The sequence below is a fragment of the Choloepus didactylus genome, chromosome 3 (assembly GCF_015220235.1).
Source record: "Choloepus didactylus isolate mChoDid1 chromosome 3, mChoDid1.pri, whole genome shotgun sequence".
In the NCBI taxonomy this organism is placed as follows: domain Eukaryota; kingdom Metazoa; phylum Chordata; class Mammalia; order Pilosa; family Megalonychidae; genus Choloepus; species Choloepus didactylus.
In genome coordinates, this window is record NC_051309.1 from 93,758,117 (window position 1) to 93,773,290 (window position 15,174).

Below are 15,174 nucleotides of genomic sequence, written 5' to 3' on the forward strand. Positions count from 1 at the left end.
CATTTCATGAACAAATTAAATTGCCTTATATCTTATTTTACTAATGACATGTATTTATACATAATACCTTGTGATAGAGTATTAGTTCTAAAGGAAATTGTGAAGTAAATGGGACTTTTATTTCAGACATATTCTCAAGTGTAATTATGCAGTCACACAACTTATTAGGTGGGATTTAATAAGGACTCCCACTAGTGGCTTAAATATTTTGCTTATGTATTATCAGCTGCCTTAAGTCTTGTAGATTTTTCTGTCAGCCTTAAAAATAAAGTAAGGCAAAGCAAAGGTTAAAACTTTTTTTGGGTCTTTATATCCCTGGTTTTGTAGGAAGATGAAGGATTAGAAATACTGCCCATGTCATAAAGCTGTATGTTTTTAAACTATTCACGTTGTACTCTGCACAAGTCAAAACTGCCAAAGGGACAGATGTTGCCAATTTCATATGTACAGGGGGAAGGCAAATATTGCTAAGCAACGGTGTACTTGAGAGAGCATTTTTAGGAGCGGAGCCAAGGGAGTTGTGCCTGGGAGCACTCACTGCTTCTTATGGCTCAGTACAAGGGAAGAGATTAAAAGTTCTTTCCTGTCAGGGCTGCCATTGCAACCGCCAGCACAAAAGACAGTGACTTAGTGGCACTGATTAGGGCTGATAAGGGGATGTATGAACACAGGAAATCTCTTTTGCCATGTAGGAAGGCAGTAAGACATGTTCACAGAGGTAAGTGCCCCACATTGTACGACTGCCCTGCAGTAAGTACGTAGCCTGGTGTTCAGTTGGGTGCAGTGGAGGGCATGGGATAAGAGAGAGCATGAGGATTTGAGGAAATTTTGTCCATTTTGCTTTTTCCTTCTCTCCTTTTCCTCTCTTTTGCCTCTTCTGTTAGGGACTAACATCAAAGAGAGAGATTCAGGGTAACCTCTGTAGTTCCTCTGTGTGCATGACCTTGTAAACAAGATAAATAAGCTTTCCAGCCACAGGTATTCAGCCCCTCCCATGTCCCCTCCCTTTGAATACACTTGATAGGTAACAGACAGGTGGTGTGCTGTGGCTTTTTTTTTTTTTTTTTGGGCGGCCGCCAGGGATTTGGAATACCTCTTGAGATTTCATGGTGGTTGGTTTGGGTTATGGATTTTCTCCTTTCTTCCCTCCTCTCCCCCTTTCTTTTCTTCTTTCTTCCTTCCTTCCATCTTTCTCACTCCACCCCCACCCCCCGTTTCTTTTTTTCAGTATTATGAGAGTAGGGGTAGAGAAAACGTAACAGTTTTGTGTCTGTAGAAATCACAGCATATTTTTGGCAATATATTTAAAGACATTAAAAACATTTTAAAATAAGATGCTGTTTCTTACCACTTTAGATTTTTTTTTTTTTTTTTTTTTTGCCCTTTTTCAAGCTGTGGTCTTGAATTCCTGGATCACTTGTCAAATTTTGTTGGTTTCTTTTGTATTTCTAAAGTAAAGGTACAAATTTACGGTATTGGCTGCTTAAGCCTATATATACATACAAATATGTGTGTGTATATATATGTGTGTATATATATATAAATAAAGAAACTTAGGGTCATTTATTTTGAAGTTCATAATACTGGAATTGCTCAAATGAATATTTTTTTATTTATATATGTATATTTATACACACACAATATCCAGGCTTTTATTGCTTTGTTTTTGTTTATCAGCAGATGTGGTATTTAAGTCAAAATAAAAATATGTTGGAGCACCTACACAAGTTTTAACACACAAATCAGTAGTATAGATTTCCAACAGTATAAGAAAATTACAGAGTAATCTTACTTCAGTGCATGCAGGCGTACTGTATAAATTTCAAGGCACTCTAGTTTTATGGTTAGCATTAATTTCATGGTCTGTAACTATCTGGGGTATAAATTTATGTGATGAAAGACTAATAAGAGAAGATGACAGTCTCTATTTCCTCCCTTCAGAAGACAAATTTGTTTATTTTAATTTCTTTTTTTTCCTGTTTAAGATTAAGCTATAGCGAATCCTTGTCTTATCAACCACAAGAGAGCTGAGAAATTGGCCAAAAGTAATGAGGAAGGAGAGAGATCCCCCAAATTATTGGTATATAAATTCTCCCTTGATTGAATTGAATGTAGAATATGCTTTTTGTCTTCTTTAGTAGAAACTATGCCACAAAATGAGTTGGAGGATATGCTCTTGGAGGCAGTAGAGTTTTCTAGTGACTGAACTCTCTCATGAATAATTTCTTTAAGAAATGAGTTCTAGTTAAGTACAGAAAAAATTGTTATATGTCATTCTACAAAAAGCTTTTGAGAGATTTTTATTGAGGAAACAACTGTTTGATATTGAGATGCATAAAAGAGATAATAAAACAAATAATACTTACCTGCTCAGGAGCAAATCTAAAATTTTTCAGGTTCACTTAACGCTGCTTGGTAGACAGCATTATTATGGCTGTATCAACAATACTGCTCATTTTAATGCAGGATATGGTTATATACCAATTAAAGAACTTCAGGTTGAAAGGACTTCTTTTTTTTTTTTTTTTAATGGAACCTTTCCCTGTCCCCATCTCCCAAACCCACAATGTGATCATCATAATATCAGGAGAGAAGTGCCATGGGCTCCAGGAACATTTCCCGTGGGCTGTGCGCCAGGTGTAGGAAATAGTCAGGAGGGCCACAGTTGTATTTATGTATGACTGAGATATAATTTCCTTTTGCCAGTTTGTTTCTCCCATCTTTTTAAGGCAGTTTTCAAGGGCTGTTCCTTCTCTTGTTACTGTTAGAATCATTGCCTATTTTTCATATTATCTCTTTTCTTGTGCCTGAATTCTGTATTCTAGAAAAGTATAGAAGGCAAGGGGGAAAGAATGTGGTTGAGCTACAGCTGTGCATTAAAACACTTAAAAGGTTGGAGTAAAGGGTCAAGGGCTGAGTTAAAAGAGTAATTTTTAGACTTTTTCACTGTGCATGCTGTGTCTGTGAGGGGACAGAGAGAGGGGGAGATTGAATTTAAAGCACTTTTAAGTGTTCATAACATATGACCATAAATTCTAAAAGTTAGGGAATAGTAAGTTTTAACCCCATAGTGGAAACATGAAATAATCAATGACCCCCCCATCTTTTCCTTCTTAATACATTTGTTTTATAAACAAAGACAATTTTATCCTTCGCATATGTTAAATACTTACTTAAAATAAATTTATAAACAACTCGTGTTTCTCTATTCTGCTCTTTATACTAATATAAAATAAATACCAATACTTGTTGAATGACTAAATATTTGTTCAGAATTTTGATATTAAACGCACTTTACTTTTAACAGCTTGATAAATCCGTTTATAGGAGGAACTTTACTAGAAGTCTAATGCATAGTGTCTATACTTCAGAATCAAACTTTAAATATGCAAACATATTGCAGGAAAACATTAAGTCTACCCGAGATTCAGTGGAATTAGTAAGCTTTTCTTTTCCTTTATGAATGGGTATGGTTTTTTTAAGGTTGTAGAAAAACAAAGTAGTCTTGAAGCAAAAAAAAAAAAATTCAAAATTAAGATGTAAAGGGCAAGGCCATCTTTATTTGCCTTCTCTCTGCTGTGTTGGTTATAGTATCAGTAACCCCCCAGGGTAGTTTGAAGCTCAGATTGTTTCCTTAGAGTATATATGCCTCTAGTCTAGCACTTCAGTAATTTTCTTTCCTTTGTTTGTGTGTGTGTGCATGTGTGTGTGTGTGTGTATGTATGTATGTGTGTGTGTTTGTTTCCTGGGTTCTGTTTTTTGTTTTTAAAAATCATTGATGCCAGGAGACAGGAAACCAACACCTAGCCCAGAGGAGACTGTTGAGACTACTGCTGGAATAAACCCAGGATAAAATCTTTATGTCTTCTCAGACTAAGAATGGATTAAATGGCTTATCATATTCTTATGACTTCAGTTTCTTTCAACCTCATCCAGAAATTGATAGAAAGTTTTTCTGGTGCCTCTCTAGTCTTAGGTTATGCTCCACTTTGAAAAAAAAAAAATGTCCAGGCACCCTATGAAACCTAGAATTAGACATGATTCCTGAACATTGTTTGCCACTTAAATTTGATAGACACATACACAAAGAATGAGAAGAAATACAGATTTTTGTATCTATGTAACCTGTCATGGTTGACGAAGTAATTTAGTAATGTTTCAGAACCATCAGTTGATATGATGTGTGTGTGTGCATGTGTGTGTGTGTGAGAGAGAGAGGCAGAGAGGGAGTTTTCGTTTGTGTGTGTGTGTCTGTCTGCCTAGGGTGGGATGGGGGTGGAGCATATTTGGTGACAGAACACCATCACACTGCAGTTTTTTGCCTTCCCTGCAGCATATTTTAATTGAAAGGCAACTCAGGCTTTGCAGATTGATGTTCCCATTGAAAAAGAAAAATTTAAATCCCTCTGAACAAAACTCTGAAGGTTGTTTTAAAGAGTGAGTAGAATTGGTTGTGGAATGGAAGATCTTATAGTTTGGGCTGTTTGAAAGAACTTGTCGGTTTATTATTCCTGGAATGGAACCAGTGTCTACACTGGTTTGTGGTATTGGTTTTTTTGTTTTGTTTCGTTTTAAAGACCATGCCTTTTTAGCCAGTCTTACTAAATTGTTAATTTCTGCTCTGCCCACAGTGGGCCTCATCAAAGATAGTGTTTTAGAGTTCTCAATCATTAGGGATTTCTGATTCCTTTACTTAGTGAATGGGTGATGTTCATGGTTGAAAGAAAGTTGGTGAATAAATGAGATTAGACATATTTACTCTCAAAAAATGGTAAATTTTTCCACATTCATTTTTCATCCAGATACTTTGTTTCTAACTAAATTTAAACCTACCCCAGGTGTGCCCCACCCATTTTAACTTTTTGCTAAGAAGCTAGTTGATATATCATCATAAGTAATTCCACTGAAAACATTTCTGCATATAATGCATCAACACTAAATAGTATTTTAAAATAGGGACTGTTTCATGTGACGCTACAGAAGCCTTGCAAACATTAAAACTTACAAACTCATATATGATCTCAGGAAGTATAGTAGTAATAAAATAAATGAAATCAGCATTTTCATTATTCCCCTCATATTAATTTATTTGTCTGTATCAAGAGAGTGTTTACAATTATATATGTTGAGAACAGCTATTCATTTGTATTTATTTAAACCAGATCTTAAGAACTTCATCTTAGGTTTCATAATTAAAAGATGCTTTCTTTTAATAGAGAGCACAACAGAATTTTCAGAATGTTTTCTGGATTCCCCATTAATTGCTTGGTCTTTCCACAGTAAGTTTTTGTTGAGAGATAATTACTACAGGTGACCCACTGATTCTTCATTAATTGAAATAATACCATTTTTTATCAGTCTTTTTCCTCCTCTCCTTGAAAACTTTATTTTAAGAACTGTAGTGATTTCTGCAATTAGCATATATTAATTTTGTTAGCCTACAAGTCTGGCAGACAGTTTGAGGTTAACAATGCACGTAAGAAGAGACTTCACTTGAGTGACCTTTGCTACATATTGGAGCTTATCACCTGTAAGAACCTATCCAAAGTCTTCCCTTTAATTGAAAATATTTGGGAAGAGGGGAAAGGCTTTTGTTTTTAAAGGAAGAATTTAACAGTTAAAGTTGGATTGGTACCTTACATGGAAATACTATTACTTTCTAAGAAAAACTATTCAGAGTGACTTATTCCCTGTTTTCTAACCCATTCTCTCTCCTCCAATGTTAACAATCTTTAGCATGAGAAGTTTTATTCTTTTTCTTTTTTGGACTCTGTGTCCCTACATCTGTCCAAAGATTTTAAAAAATCCTGTCCTAAAATAATGGGTGTGGAGGTAGGCATTTAGATAGTTGCCCAAAGGGCATAATGCTTCTGAAGAAAGGAAACTGCTAATACCTTTATACCTTTTCCAGCCGAAGTGGACACACCCAGGTAGTACGGGTGTGTTCTTGGAACAGGTTTAGCTATTTATGTAATTCACTGTGTTGTATTCACAGGATAAAATTAATTTTATGTCAAAACCTTGTTCAGCCAGGCCTTTTGGACTCCGCCTATGATCTGTCTCTGGGAAATGCTGAGCATGGCATCTTCTGATAAACGCTTGTGTTTATTTGCATGGCACCAGCTTTTACATGTATTATCTTATTTCTTCCTCCAATAATCCAATGAGGCTTTGACCTTTTCAAAGTACTTCAAAGTCAGTACTTAAGTGTGACTGATAAAAAAGAAGGGAACCAAAAAATGCATCTCTTTTGAGGACTTTCTAGTTTCACTTGGGAAATGAGCAAATTAGCCAGCAGACCCTGAGCCAGGCTTGGGTAGCTGGGGTTCTCTGGGAGCATGTCACAGTCTATTAGAGAAGCTGTGTGTAAATCTGTAAAGAACAGTGCAGTGTGGTGAATGGTATGTTGGGTGAATACAGGGCAACGAGGAGTTAAGATAGGTTCATATTTGGAAGAAGGAACATTACCTAGAGAAGGACTAATAGAAAGTAAGTACAGTGTGGCTATAGACATTTAGCTGTACTTTGAGAAAAGATTTTTATCCCTATTTTAAATTTGTCTAGCTTTTATGTTTTTATTTGTGAAAAGTTAATACATTTCATGATTCAGAATTTGAATGGCAAAAAAGATATGCAGTGAAAAATCTTCCTCCTACTCCATTCTACAGCCACCTAATTCTTCTTTCTATAAAGAAGTAACTGATGTTATGAGTTTCCTGTGTGTTGTTCACAGTGGTATTTTATGTATAATAAGCAGCTCTACATATGTGTTTTCTTCTTACTGGATCATTTATATTTATACAAATGCTGGTGTATACTGCATTCCACCCCCACCTCCCTTAACAATGTATCTTGGAGATTACCGCAAATCCATACATAAAGTGATTTCCTCAATCTTTTTCATAGCTGCATAGTATTATTTTGTGGGGGCATATGCCACAATCATTTTTAACCAATTACCTATAGATGGATGTTTAGATTGTTTCCAGTATCTTGCTAATTGCACTGAAGGCTGAAGTGAACAGCCTTCAGTTTATACATATAGAAGTCAGGTCCTAGAAGTCAAATTGATGGTTCAGAGTATGCGTATTTAGAATTTGGTGGCTATTGCCAATTTTATGTCTATATCGGTTTACCAAATCTGCCAAAACGCAATATACCAGAAATGGGTTGGCTTTTACAATGGGGATGTATTAGTTAACAAATTTACAGTTCTGAGCCTGCGAAAATGTCCAACTTAAGGCATCAACAGGACAATACCTTTTCTGGAGAAAGGCTGTAGGCGTCTGAAACATCTCCATCACACGTGAAGACACATGGCTGGCATCTGCTGATTCTTCTCTCCCAGGTTTCATTGCTTTCAGCTTCTGGTTCCAGTAACTTCCTTTCTCATCTCCTCTGGGGACTTTTTCTTTCTGTGAACTTCTCTCTGCTTTTTCTATCCTTTATCTTCTCAAAAAGGACTCCAGTAAAAGGATTAAGGCTCACCTTGAATGGGGTGGGTCACATCTCAAATTGAAATAACCCAACCAAAAGGTCCTACCCACAACAGGTCTGCACCCACAGGAATGGATCAAAAGAACATGGCCTTTTCTGGGGTACCTAATGGCTTCAAACCAGCACAATGTCTTTAGAGGTTCTGCCACTTTACCCTGCCCTCAACCAACCACAGTATTTGAGTGCCTATTTCCCCACATCTGTATAGACACAGTATTGTCAATCTTGCTTTTTTGCCCATCTGGTACATGAAAAAGTGTCTCAAAGTAGTTTTAATGTTTTTCAGGAGAAAACAGTGCCAAACAGTTTTCTTTTTTGTCCCTTGTATATTTATTTCCATGTAGTTTGTCAATAAAGTTGTGGAGCTATGATGCTTCAAAACAGCCCATAGCATTTAGTAGGCCTCTAAAGCACTAAAAGTTAGAAACTAAGTTTCATACTCTGGCTGTGTAAAAAATATTCTGTGACTGAAATCATACTGGCAGATGCTCACTGGTTGCCTTTTGGGGCCAACAGCGCGTGGTGGGTGATCCAGCGAGGTTAGAACTGGCCCCTGCTTTCACGGAACTTGCAATCTAGGAGGAGCCAGGATGATTCAGTGTGAGGTGCTTTCACAGGAAAGTACAGGCAGCTCTGAGAGCACGTGAAGGGTTATCTGGACAGTCTGGGGGAGCGTTTTCCAGAAGTCTCCTAATCTGAGCCTGAAGGCTGAGAGGAACAATCTGGATACAGAAGTGGGAGAGGGAGGAGCAAGAGAAGCTGACTTACCCAGCAAACAGATACTGAAGACGGAACAATAATCCAGAAGGTGAAATAAACTTGAAGTAAAACAGTATGGGCATTTATTAATCTTTTAAAAATTAAACTGATTAAGAACCTCTTGATTTCTTATAACAAGCCAGCAAACGATGAAAGAATGCCTCGATAATGTTGGCATCGTGTATTATTCCATTTTTAGTGCCTTTTGATAGTCTTTTAAAGCTTCACACTTCCACATTTGACCTTCATACCACCCCTGTGAAGTGGTTAGGATTGGTAATATTATCCCTTTATCACAAGGCGGAAATAGTCCCAAAGAGGTTAAGTCTTATACAAGATTATAGAACCCCAGGCCTCAGCAGAGCCAGGGCTGGGATCTAAGATCTTTTGGCTTCCCTCTTCAGCATGCTGCCTTTGTGCTGCCTGCATTTCCTGGTTAGTGATAAGTAAGCCTTTTTAAGAATAGCACTGTTATAAAAATGCTGCTCTGTTGAAACTTGAGAGACTTAAAGCACAATATTGCAAGAGGCTCCAGGTCTCAGCAGTGAGGTATATTTCTTCCATCCTGCTCTTTTTAGCTTTATTAGAACGAACTGTGTCATACTTAAGAGACATTTACTAACATATTTTATTCTGGTATCAGTGCATCCTTATGATTATACAGTGTCATTCCCAGAGGAGTGAGAAATCAGACTGAGTCCATCATTGTTGTCTGAAGCACCCACAGTGGTACCAGGGAGGCAGTTAACTCTAAATACCAAAATGCTTCTCCGAGAAACAATCGAATAACATAGCTCTTCTTTTAAAAAATGTTTTGGTCACATGAAGGACAACTAGGACCACACCCGCTCCTAAATATGCTAAAAATGTTTCTCTTGTATGAATGTTGAGGTTTTTGGAAAAACAATATTATGAAGCCTGCTGAAGAGCCTTTGTGTGACCTTGGACATGTAGTTTTATTTAGGATTCAGTTTCCTTGTTGTGAAAACTTGGATAATACCTACCGGAAAGGTTGATGTGAGAATTGAGCAGAGCATTATACAGAACTCTCAGACATTTTTATTACATTTTTAGGTTTCTGTACTAGGGCTGTATCTTACACTTGACGGGTATATATTTAGAAAAATACCTTTTATCACCGCTGCCAAGGTAATGATGCAATATCTTGTGGTTGATGGTATCTTAAATCGAGGAAATAATAGTATCTGAGGACCTTAATGCAGTACCAAGTACAATATACATTCAAGAAGGAGTTGCTATCATTAAAAACAAATTGAATTGAATTAATGACTCCTTTGTTAAGACCATACCCCTGTGGGGAAGGGGTTTCTGCTGAGAGGAAATAAGACAGGAAATAAGTCTAAGAGGTGGCCACAGATAGGCAGGAGGAGAGCTCATCTCTGGGAACTTAGATGGTCAGGGTGGGAGACAAGGGTGGTATTTGTGTTTGTAAATGTTAAAAGTCAGTATCTGCCCCCTCAAGGGAAGGACCTGCAGATTAGATCTTCTTGATTCATGTAGTTATCATTGCTTATTTTATTTTTATCTCTTTCTTGTTCTTTGAGGAAGTCTCACTTGAATGGCTTCAGCCTCATTTCACCTGTTCTTGAGAGCTGCCTGGCCAGGCTGATTGTTTGTTCTTTGGCTCCAGTGTTCAGGGGAGGGCTTGGCTTCTCTGAGTAGGAATGGCAGTCCTTGGCTGGAGATCCTGTGGGGAAAGTGAATTTTAAGGAAGGGATTCAGTTGTAATGGTTTCCTTCCTTTTTGGGGAATCTTCTTCCAGTGGCAGCCTTGGAGATGCTGAATTATAGTTTATTTTAAAAGGCTGCATTTTATTACAGGTCTTTATCGGCAGACCCATCTGAAATGTCTATATTCTAGCTTAAGAGGCTCTAATTTGGATAGGGGGGAGGGTGGACCTAAGAATCTCAGGCAGATTCAACGTAAAATGGGTTCATACTAACAGATCGTCTTGTAACCTCTCCTCTTCTTAAAATAGTTTAAAAACGTGTCTTGATACACACAGAAGTATTTCAAGGTAAAGGATCATTAACTTTCATATGGTTCAGAAAAACTGGTATGTGGCACAGGGTAGAAGAGAGATTTAAAGCCATATGTGGTAAAATGTTAGCATTTGGGGAATCTCAACGAAAGGTTTATGGGTATTCTTTTTACTGTTTTTGCAACTTTTCTGTAAGTATGAAATTATTTCTAAAGAAAAAGTTAAAAAGTGTATCTTGAGCATCTTTCCATGTAAGCACATATATTTACATTATTAAGTCTACATAACATACTATTGTATGATTTCACTGTAAAGATATTTAGCTAGACCCCTATTGTTGGGCATTTGATCATTTCCAATTTTTTGGTTATAAGCAGTATTGCATAGAGATCCTTAAATATGATTTAAATATTAGGAGTGGAATACCCTACACTTTCCCTCTCCCCTTTGGGACACCCTGTTCTCATAGTAGATGTTCTGGTTTACTAATGCTGCTGGAATGCAAAAACACCAGAAATGGCTTGGCTTTTATAAAGGGGGTTTTATTTGGTTAAAGAGTTACAGTCCTAAGGCCATAGAAGTGTCTGATCTAAGGCATCAATAATAAGGTATACCTTCACTTGGAAAGGTTGTTGGTGTCTGGAAAACCACTATTAGCTGGAAAGGCACGTGGCTGGCGTCTCCTTGTCCTGGGTTGTGTTTCAGCTCCTCTCTCAGCTCCTGTACATCCTTAGCTTAGCATCTCCAAATATCCTTCAATTCGCAACTCCAAGCATCTCTGAGCATTAGCCAGCAAGCGTCTGGGTCTGTCCCAGTGTTTTTAAAGGACTCCGGTGAACTAATCAAGACCCAGGCTGAACAGGCAAGGCCACATCTTCATGGAAATAATCTAATCAAAAGTTTCACCTACAGTTGGGTGAGTCACATCTCCATGGAAGCAGCCAAATCCCAATATCCTACAAGATTGGATTAAAGATCATGGCTTTTTTGGGGGCACATAATATATCCAAACCGACACAGTAGACTTGATATGAAAATTCCAAGTAAATTAATCAATTAATGCTTGAATCCAAAGCCTTATTTAGAATTTTAAATGGGTTAAGTGGTGACAGTATATGGGTAAGATAAGTGCTGTTTACGTAAAATAAGCTTTAGAAAATTTCTTCAGCCCTGGTTCATCCCATATAATAAAACTTTTTAGAAAAAAAATGAATCTTTTGGTGACATGAAACATCTTAAGTTGAGTAATTAAGAAGATCAGAAAGAAGTCCTTCATTGTCCTAAAGTTGTAGCTGACCTCATACTTTTTGGGAGCAGCAGGCAAATCTTTTTGTCCTCATTTCAATGTGCTTCACTATTTTCTTTGATTGCCAGATATTTTGATTGGATTCTCATTCTCATCCCATTGATAGGCTGAGGGGACTATTTGACCAGAGTTAGTGTGGTCAATTATATGCTCTGTTCTATTGATTCACCTTCAACTTCTAATTGTTATTTTTTCTAATGATGCATGTTAAAAATTGAAACCATATAATACAATTACATTTTACCCTCAGGTCAAAATTAGCATTCATTTCTGTACCTGACATTTGTGCTAAAATTGAGCACTAATATTTTGTCCTGTTTTTAGACACTGTTAATGGTTTTGAAAAACAAAAAGTTGTAAGCAGTTCTACTTGTTTACATACATAATGTCTGAAAGCCGATCCTATGGGTATAGCAGATGTAAGGGCTGCCCTTAATTCTCTTTGGTTATACCCCTTCATTTCTTGACCCTGCCTCAAAAATACGAACTGCAAAAATTTCAACACAATCTTTTCCATGAAACTTATATGCTTTAAAAATTGACCTAGGCAGGTGAAATTGCCTATTTTGGTTGTTTTGTTTATTTTAAATTTTGTTTTTATTTTATTAAAAAGTTTTTTTTCTTTATTTCTGCCATTTGGTTTTGGACATGTTGATAAAGTTCAATTACAGGATAGCGTGAATGTTGTATGCTCTTTTCCTTCTTCCCTGGTGTAAACTGGAAAGAGGAAAATGATGGATTAAGAAACTCTAGAATATGAATTAGCAACCAATGCTATATTAAATTATATACTGTTAAATCTGAAGTATGCACAGGGAAAAGAACACTTTTCCATCTGTTCTCCAGCTGTGAGGCAGGTATTGTGTTAAACTGAGTGAGAAGAGCAGTGGCAGTAATAGGGGAGGGTATGTGTTGCATAGCACTTACTATACTATGCTCAGGACACTTGGGTCATGAATTGACACCGGGTGAAGCAAACGTTGTTGTTTTTGTTCCATGTAGATAGTTCAGGAAAATTGTTTTTTTTTGTTTGTTTGTTTTTTAAGATTTAAAATTTTCTGTTTTCTTTGTAGTTTAAAAAAAAAATAAAGACTGCAGGGTGACATTGCCTAGGGACTGTCATTTGTTGAGCCAGGGATATGCAAGAAGTGCAAAGAGTGGATCTTTCCACCAAGACCCTAGTTGATTTCTCTACTTAGGATCTTTCTTTGGGAAAAGTTGTGTGTGTGTGTGTGTGTACATGCACACGAGGTGAAAATGCTGATTTGAAGAAGGTTTGTACATTTTACTCTTTAAAATGAGTTTTTGGTAGGTTAGAATATGAAAAAATAAAATGAAGCTCTATCCCTTGGTTGAACTTTGCTCTCCTTCCTGTGGAGCCCACTAGGGCATTCAGATGATGGCCATCTTGATGTTCATTTAATTTGACTCATTGGTCGGATGTTGTTATGAGGTAACAGACTGTGACATCCATTTTATCTCTCTCTGCCCCCATTTTTGCTGTATGTTATTCGCATAGATACACTAATTTTCTTTAATATGCAAACGTTTATTTGGGAAACTTTTGACCTGTGGGTCATAATTAGTCTGCCATCATCTCCGGCAGACTAATTACCGTTTCTCCCCCACAAGTAACTTGGATAATTCTCTTTGGTCATATTTCACCCAAAATGTGAAGTGCCTAATACTGCCTAATAAAAAATAGGCCCTGGGATGAGTCTTCTAGCTATGAAGTAGTTGCTATATTATTGCCAGTCATTCTAGTTGTTTTTTTTTTTTTTTATTTGTTTACCAATCTTTTCTTTCTTGTTTTTCACTTTCAGCAGACCTTCTCCAGTGAAGTCCATTGTGTTGAAGAGATTTTGAAGGTGAGTCTATTGTTACTGTTTCTAATTCAAAGAAGTATTTAAGTAGGCAGACCTGTATCCACTTACTTTCACTTGAATGAAAAGTTGTCATTCCCGAGTTCCTGTAAATCGTCATAACCTTCAAAAGCAAAGTAAACCAGAACAGGTAACAAAGGGAGCCTTAGACATTAATGAATTCTCTGACAGATTTTATTAATTAAAATGAAGACTACTAACTGCAAGACATTGGGACCAGTGTTTTTATGACATCTCAGATTTTTCTGGTTGTTCATAAAAATCCAGGAGGGTTGCTCGCTTTCCAGAGAGGAAAATTCCCTGGTTGATAATAATATAAGAAGTACCAGGGGATTAAATAGTGCTTGGTTTATACATCTTGGTGTTTTGTAAGTGATGCCCAGTACAGCCTCTTCTTTAATGAGACCATGAATTTTTAAAGGAAAGGAAAAGGAAAAATACTAGAAAGTAAATGGACATTGTTCTGGTTTGCTAATGCTGCTGTTTATGCAAAATATCATTTATGGATTGGCTTTTATAAAGGGGGTTTATTTGATTACAAAGTTACAGTCTTAAGGCTATAAACTGTCCAAAATAAGGCATCAACAGTATGGTACCTTCACTGGAGAAAGGCCATTGGTGTCTGGAAAACCTCTGTTATCTGGGAAGGCACGTGGCTGACGTCTGCTCGCTCCCAGGTTGCATTTTGAAATGGCATTTTCCAAAATGTCAGCTTTCAATGGCCATCTTCCAAAATGTCTGTCTTAGCTGCAGCTCTGAGGTCCTTCTATTTGTGAGCTTTTATAAGACTCCAGTGAACTAATCAAGGCTCATGCTGAATGGGCGGGGCCACACCTCCATGGAAACATTCAATCAGAGGCCACACCCTAACCAAAGGTGTCACTCACAGTTGGGTGGGTCACATCTCCATTGAAACAACCTAATCCTGGTATCCCATGAGATTGGGTTAAAAGCTCATGGTTTTTTCTTGGGGGACATAATATATCCAAACTGGCACAGACACCTTTAGAACTACTTTGAAGGATAATTTTTTATTCTTATATATTGAGACAGCATCTTAAACACTTGTGCTGCTTCTACACATATGTCATTGAATACATTACCCACTTGTTCAGTTTTTCTTGCACAAGAATGGCGGAGTCCTTCTAGAATTCAATTCCAGGAAAAAATGTAAATTCTCTAAATGAACCAGCATGCTTTCTTTTTATAAGAGAAAAAGTGTATAAGGCCTTGTGTTTCCCTTTTGGCTTTACAGGGAAATCAAGAGCTAAATTTAATGCTCAAATACAGTAATTGTAATAACTGAGGGTTACTTGTATTTATTTCTCTTTCTTCCTCTATGGTTTTAATTTTTCTTCCATGCCAATTTAAATGATATTCTTACAGTATCCTTTTTCTGTAAGGTTTCTGCCCTTTGTGTGTGTGGGGTGGGGGGGAGTGGGAGAAATATATGACAGGTGTGTCTATTAATTTGAATCTCTACTGCTCATTTTTTCTGCTCAAAATACATGTTTAACCAATATTTTAACATTATATATAATGTATTAAGTGATGGCAGTGATGAAAGCAGTAATTGTGTTGGCTACCGCCTCACCTGTGATATTTTTGAGAAAAGTAGCGTTTAAATAGTGTTCATAAAATGATTCTTTCATTTTTATTTTATAGTCTTTTGTCCCCTCTTCTGTAGTTAGGATTTTCTGGGGAAAAAAAAAAGTATCTCTAAGGAA

At 36.9% G+C, this 15,174-nt stretch overlaps 1 protein-coding gene across 7 annotated transcripts in view; it reads left to right on the plus strand.

Moving 5' to 3' along the window:
- The window catches only part of AFF1 (AF4/FMR2 family member 1), a 227,645-nt gene that overhangs the window by 156,618 nt on the left and 55,853 nt on the right, over positions 1–15,174 (plus strand). For 6 of the 7 annotated variants that reach the window (XM_037830208.1, XM_037830210.1, XM_037830209.1 and 3 more), the window contains one exon: positions 13,388–13,432. In XM_037830208.1, the coding sequence (XP_037686136.1) occupies positions 13,388–13,432 (45 nt within the window). The remainder of the gene's footprint in view (positions 1–13,387; positions 13,433–15,174) is intronic. The other variant, XM_037830212.1, reaches the window with a different exon arrangement.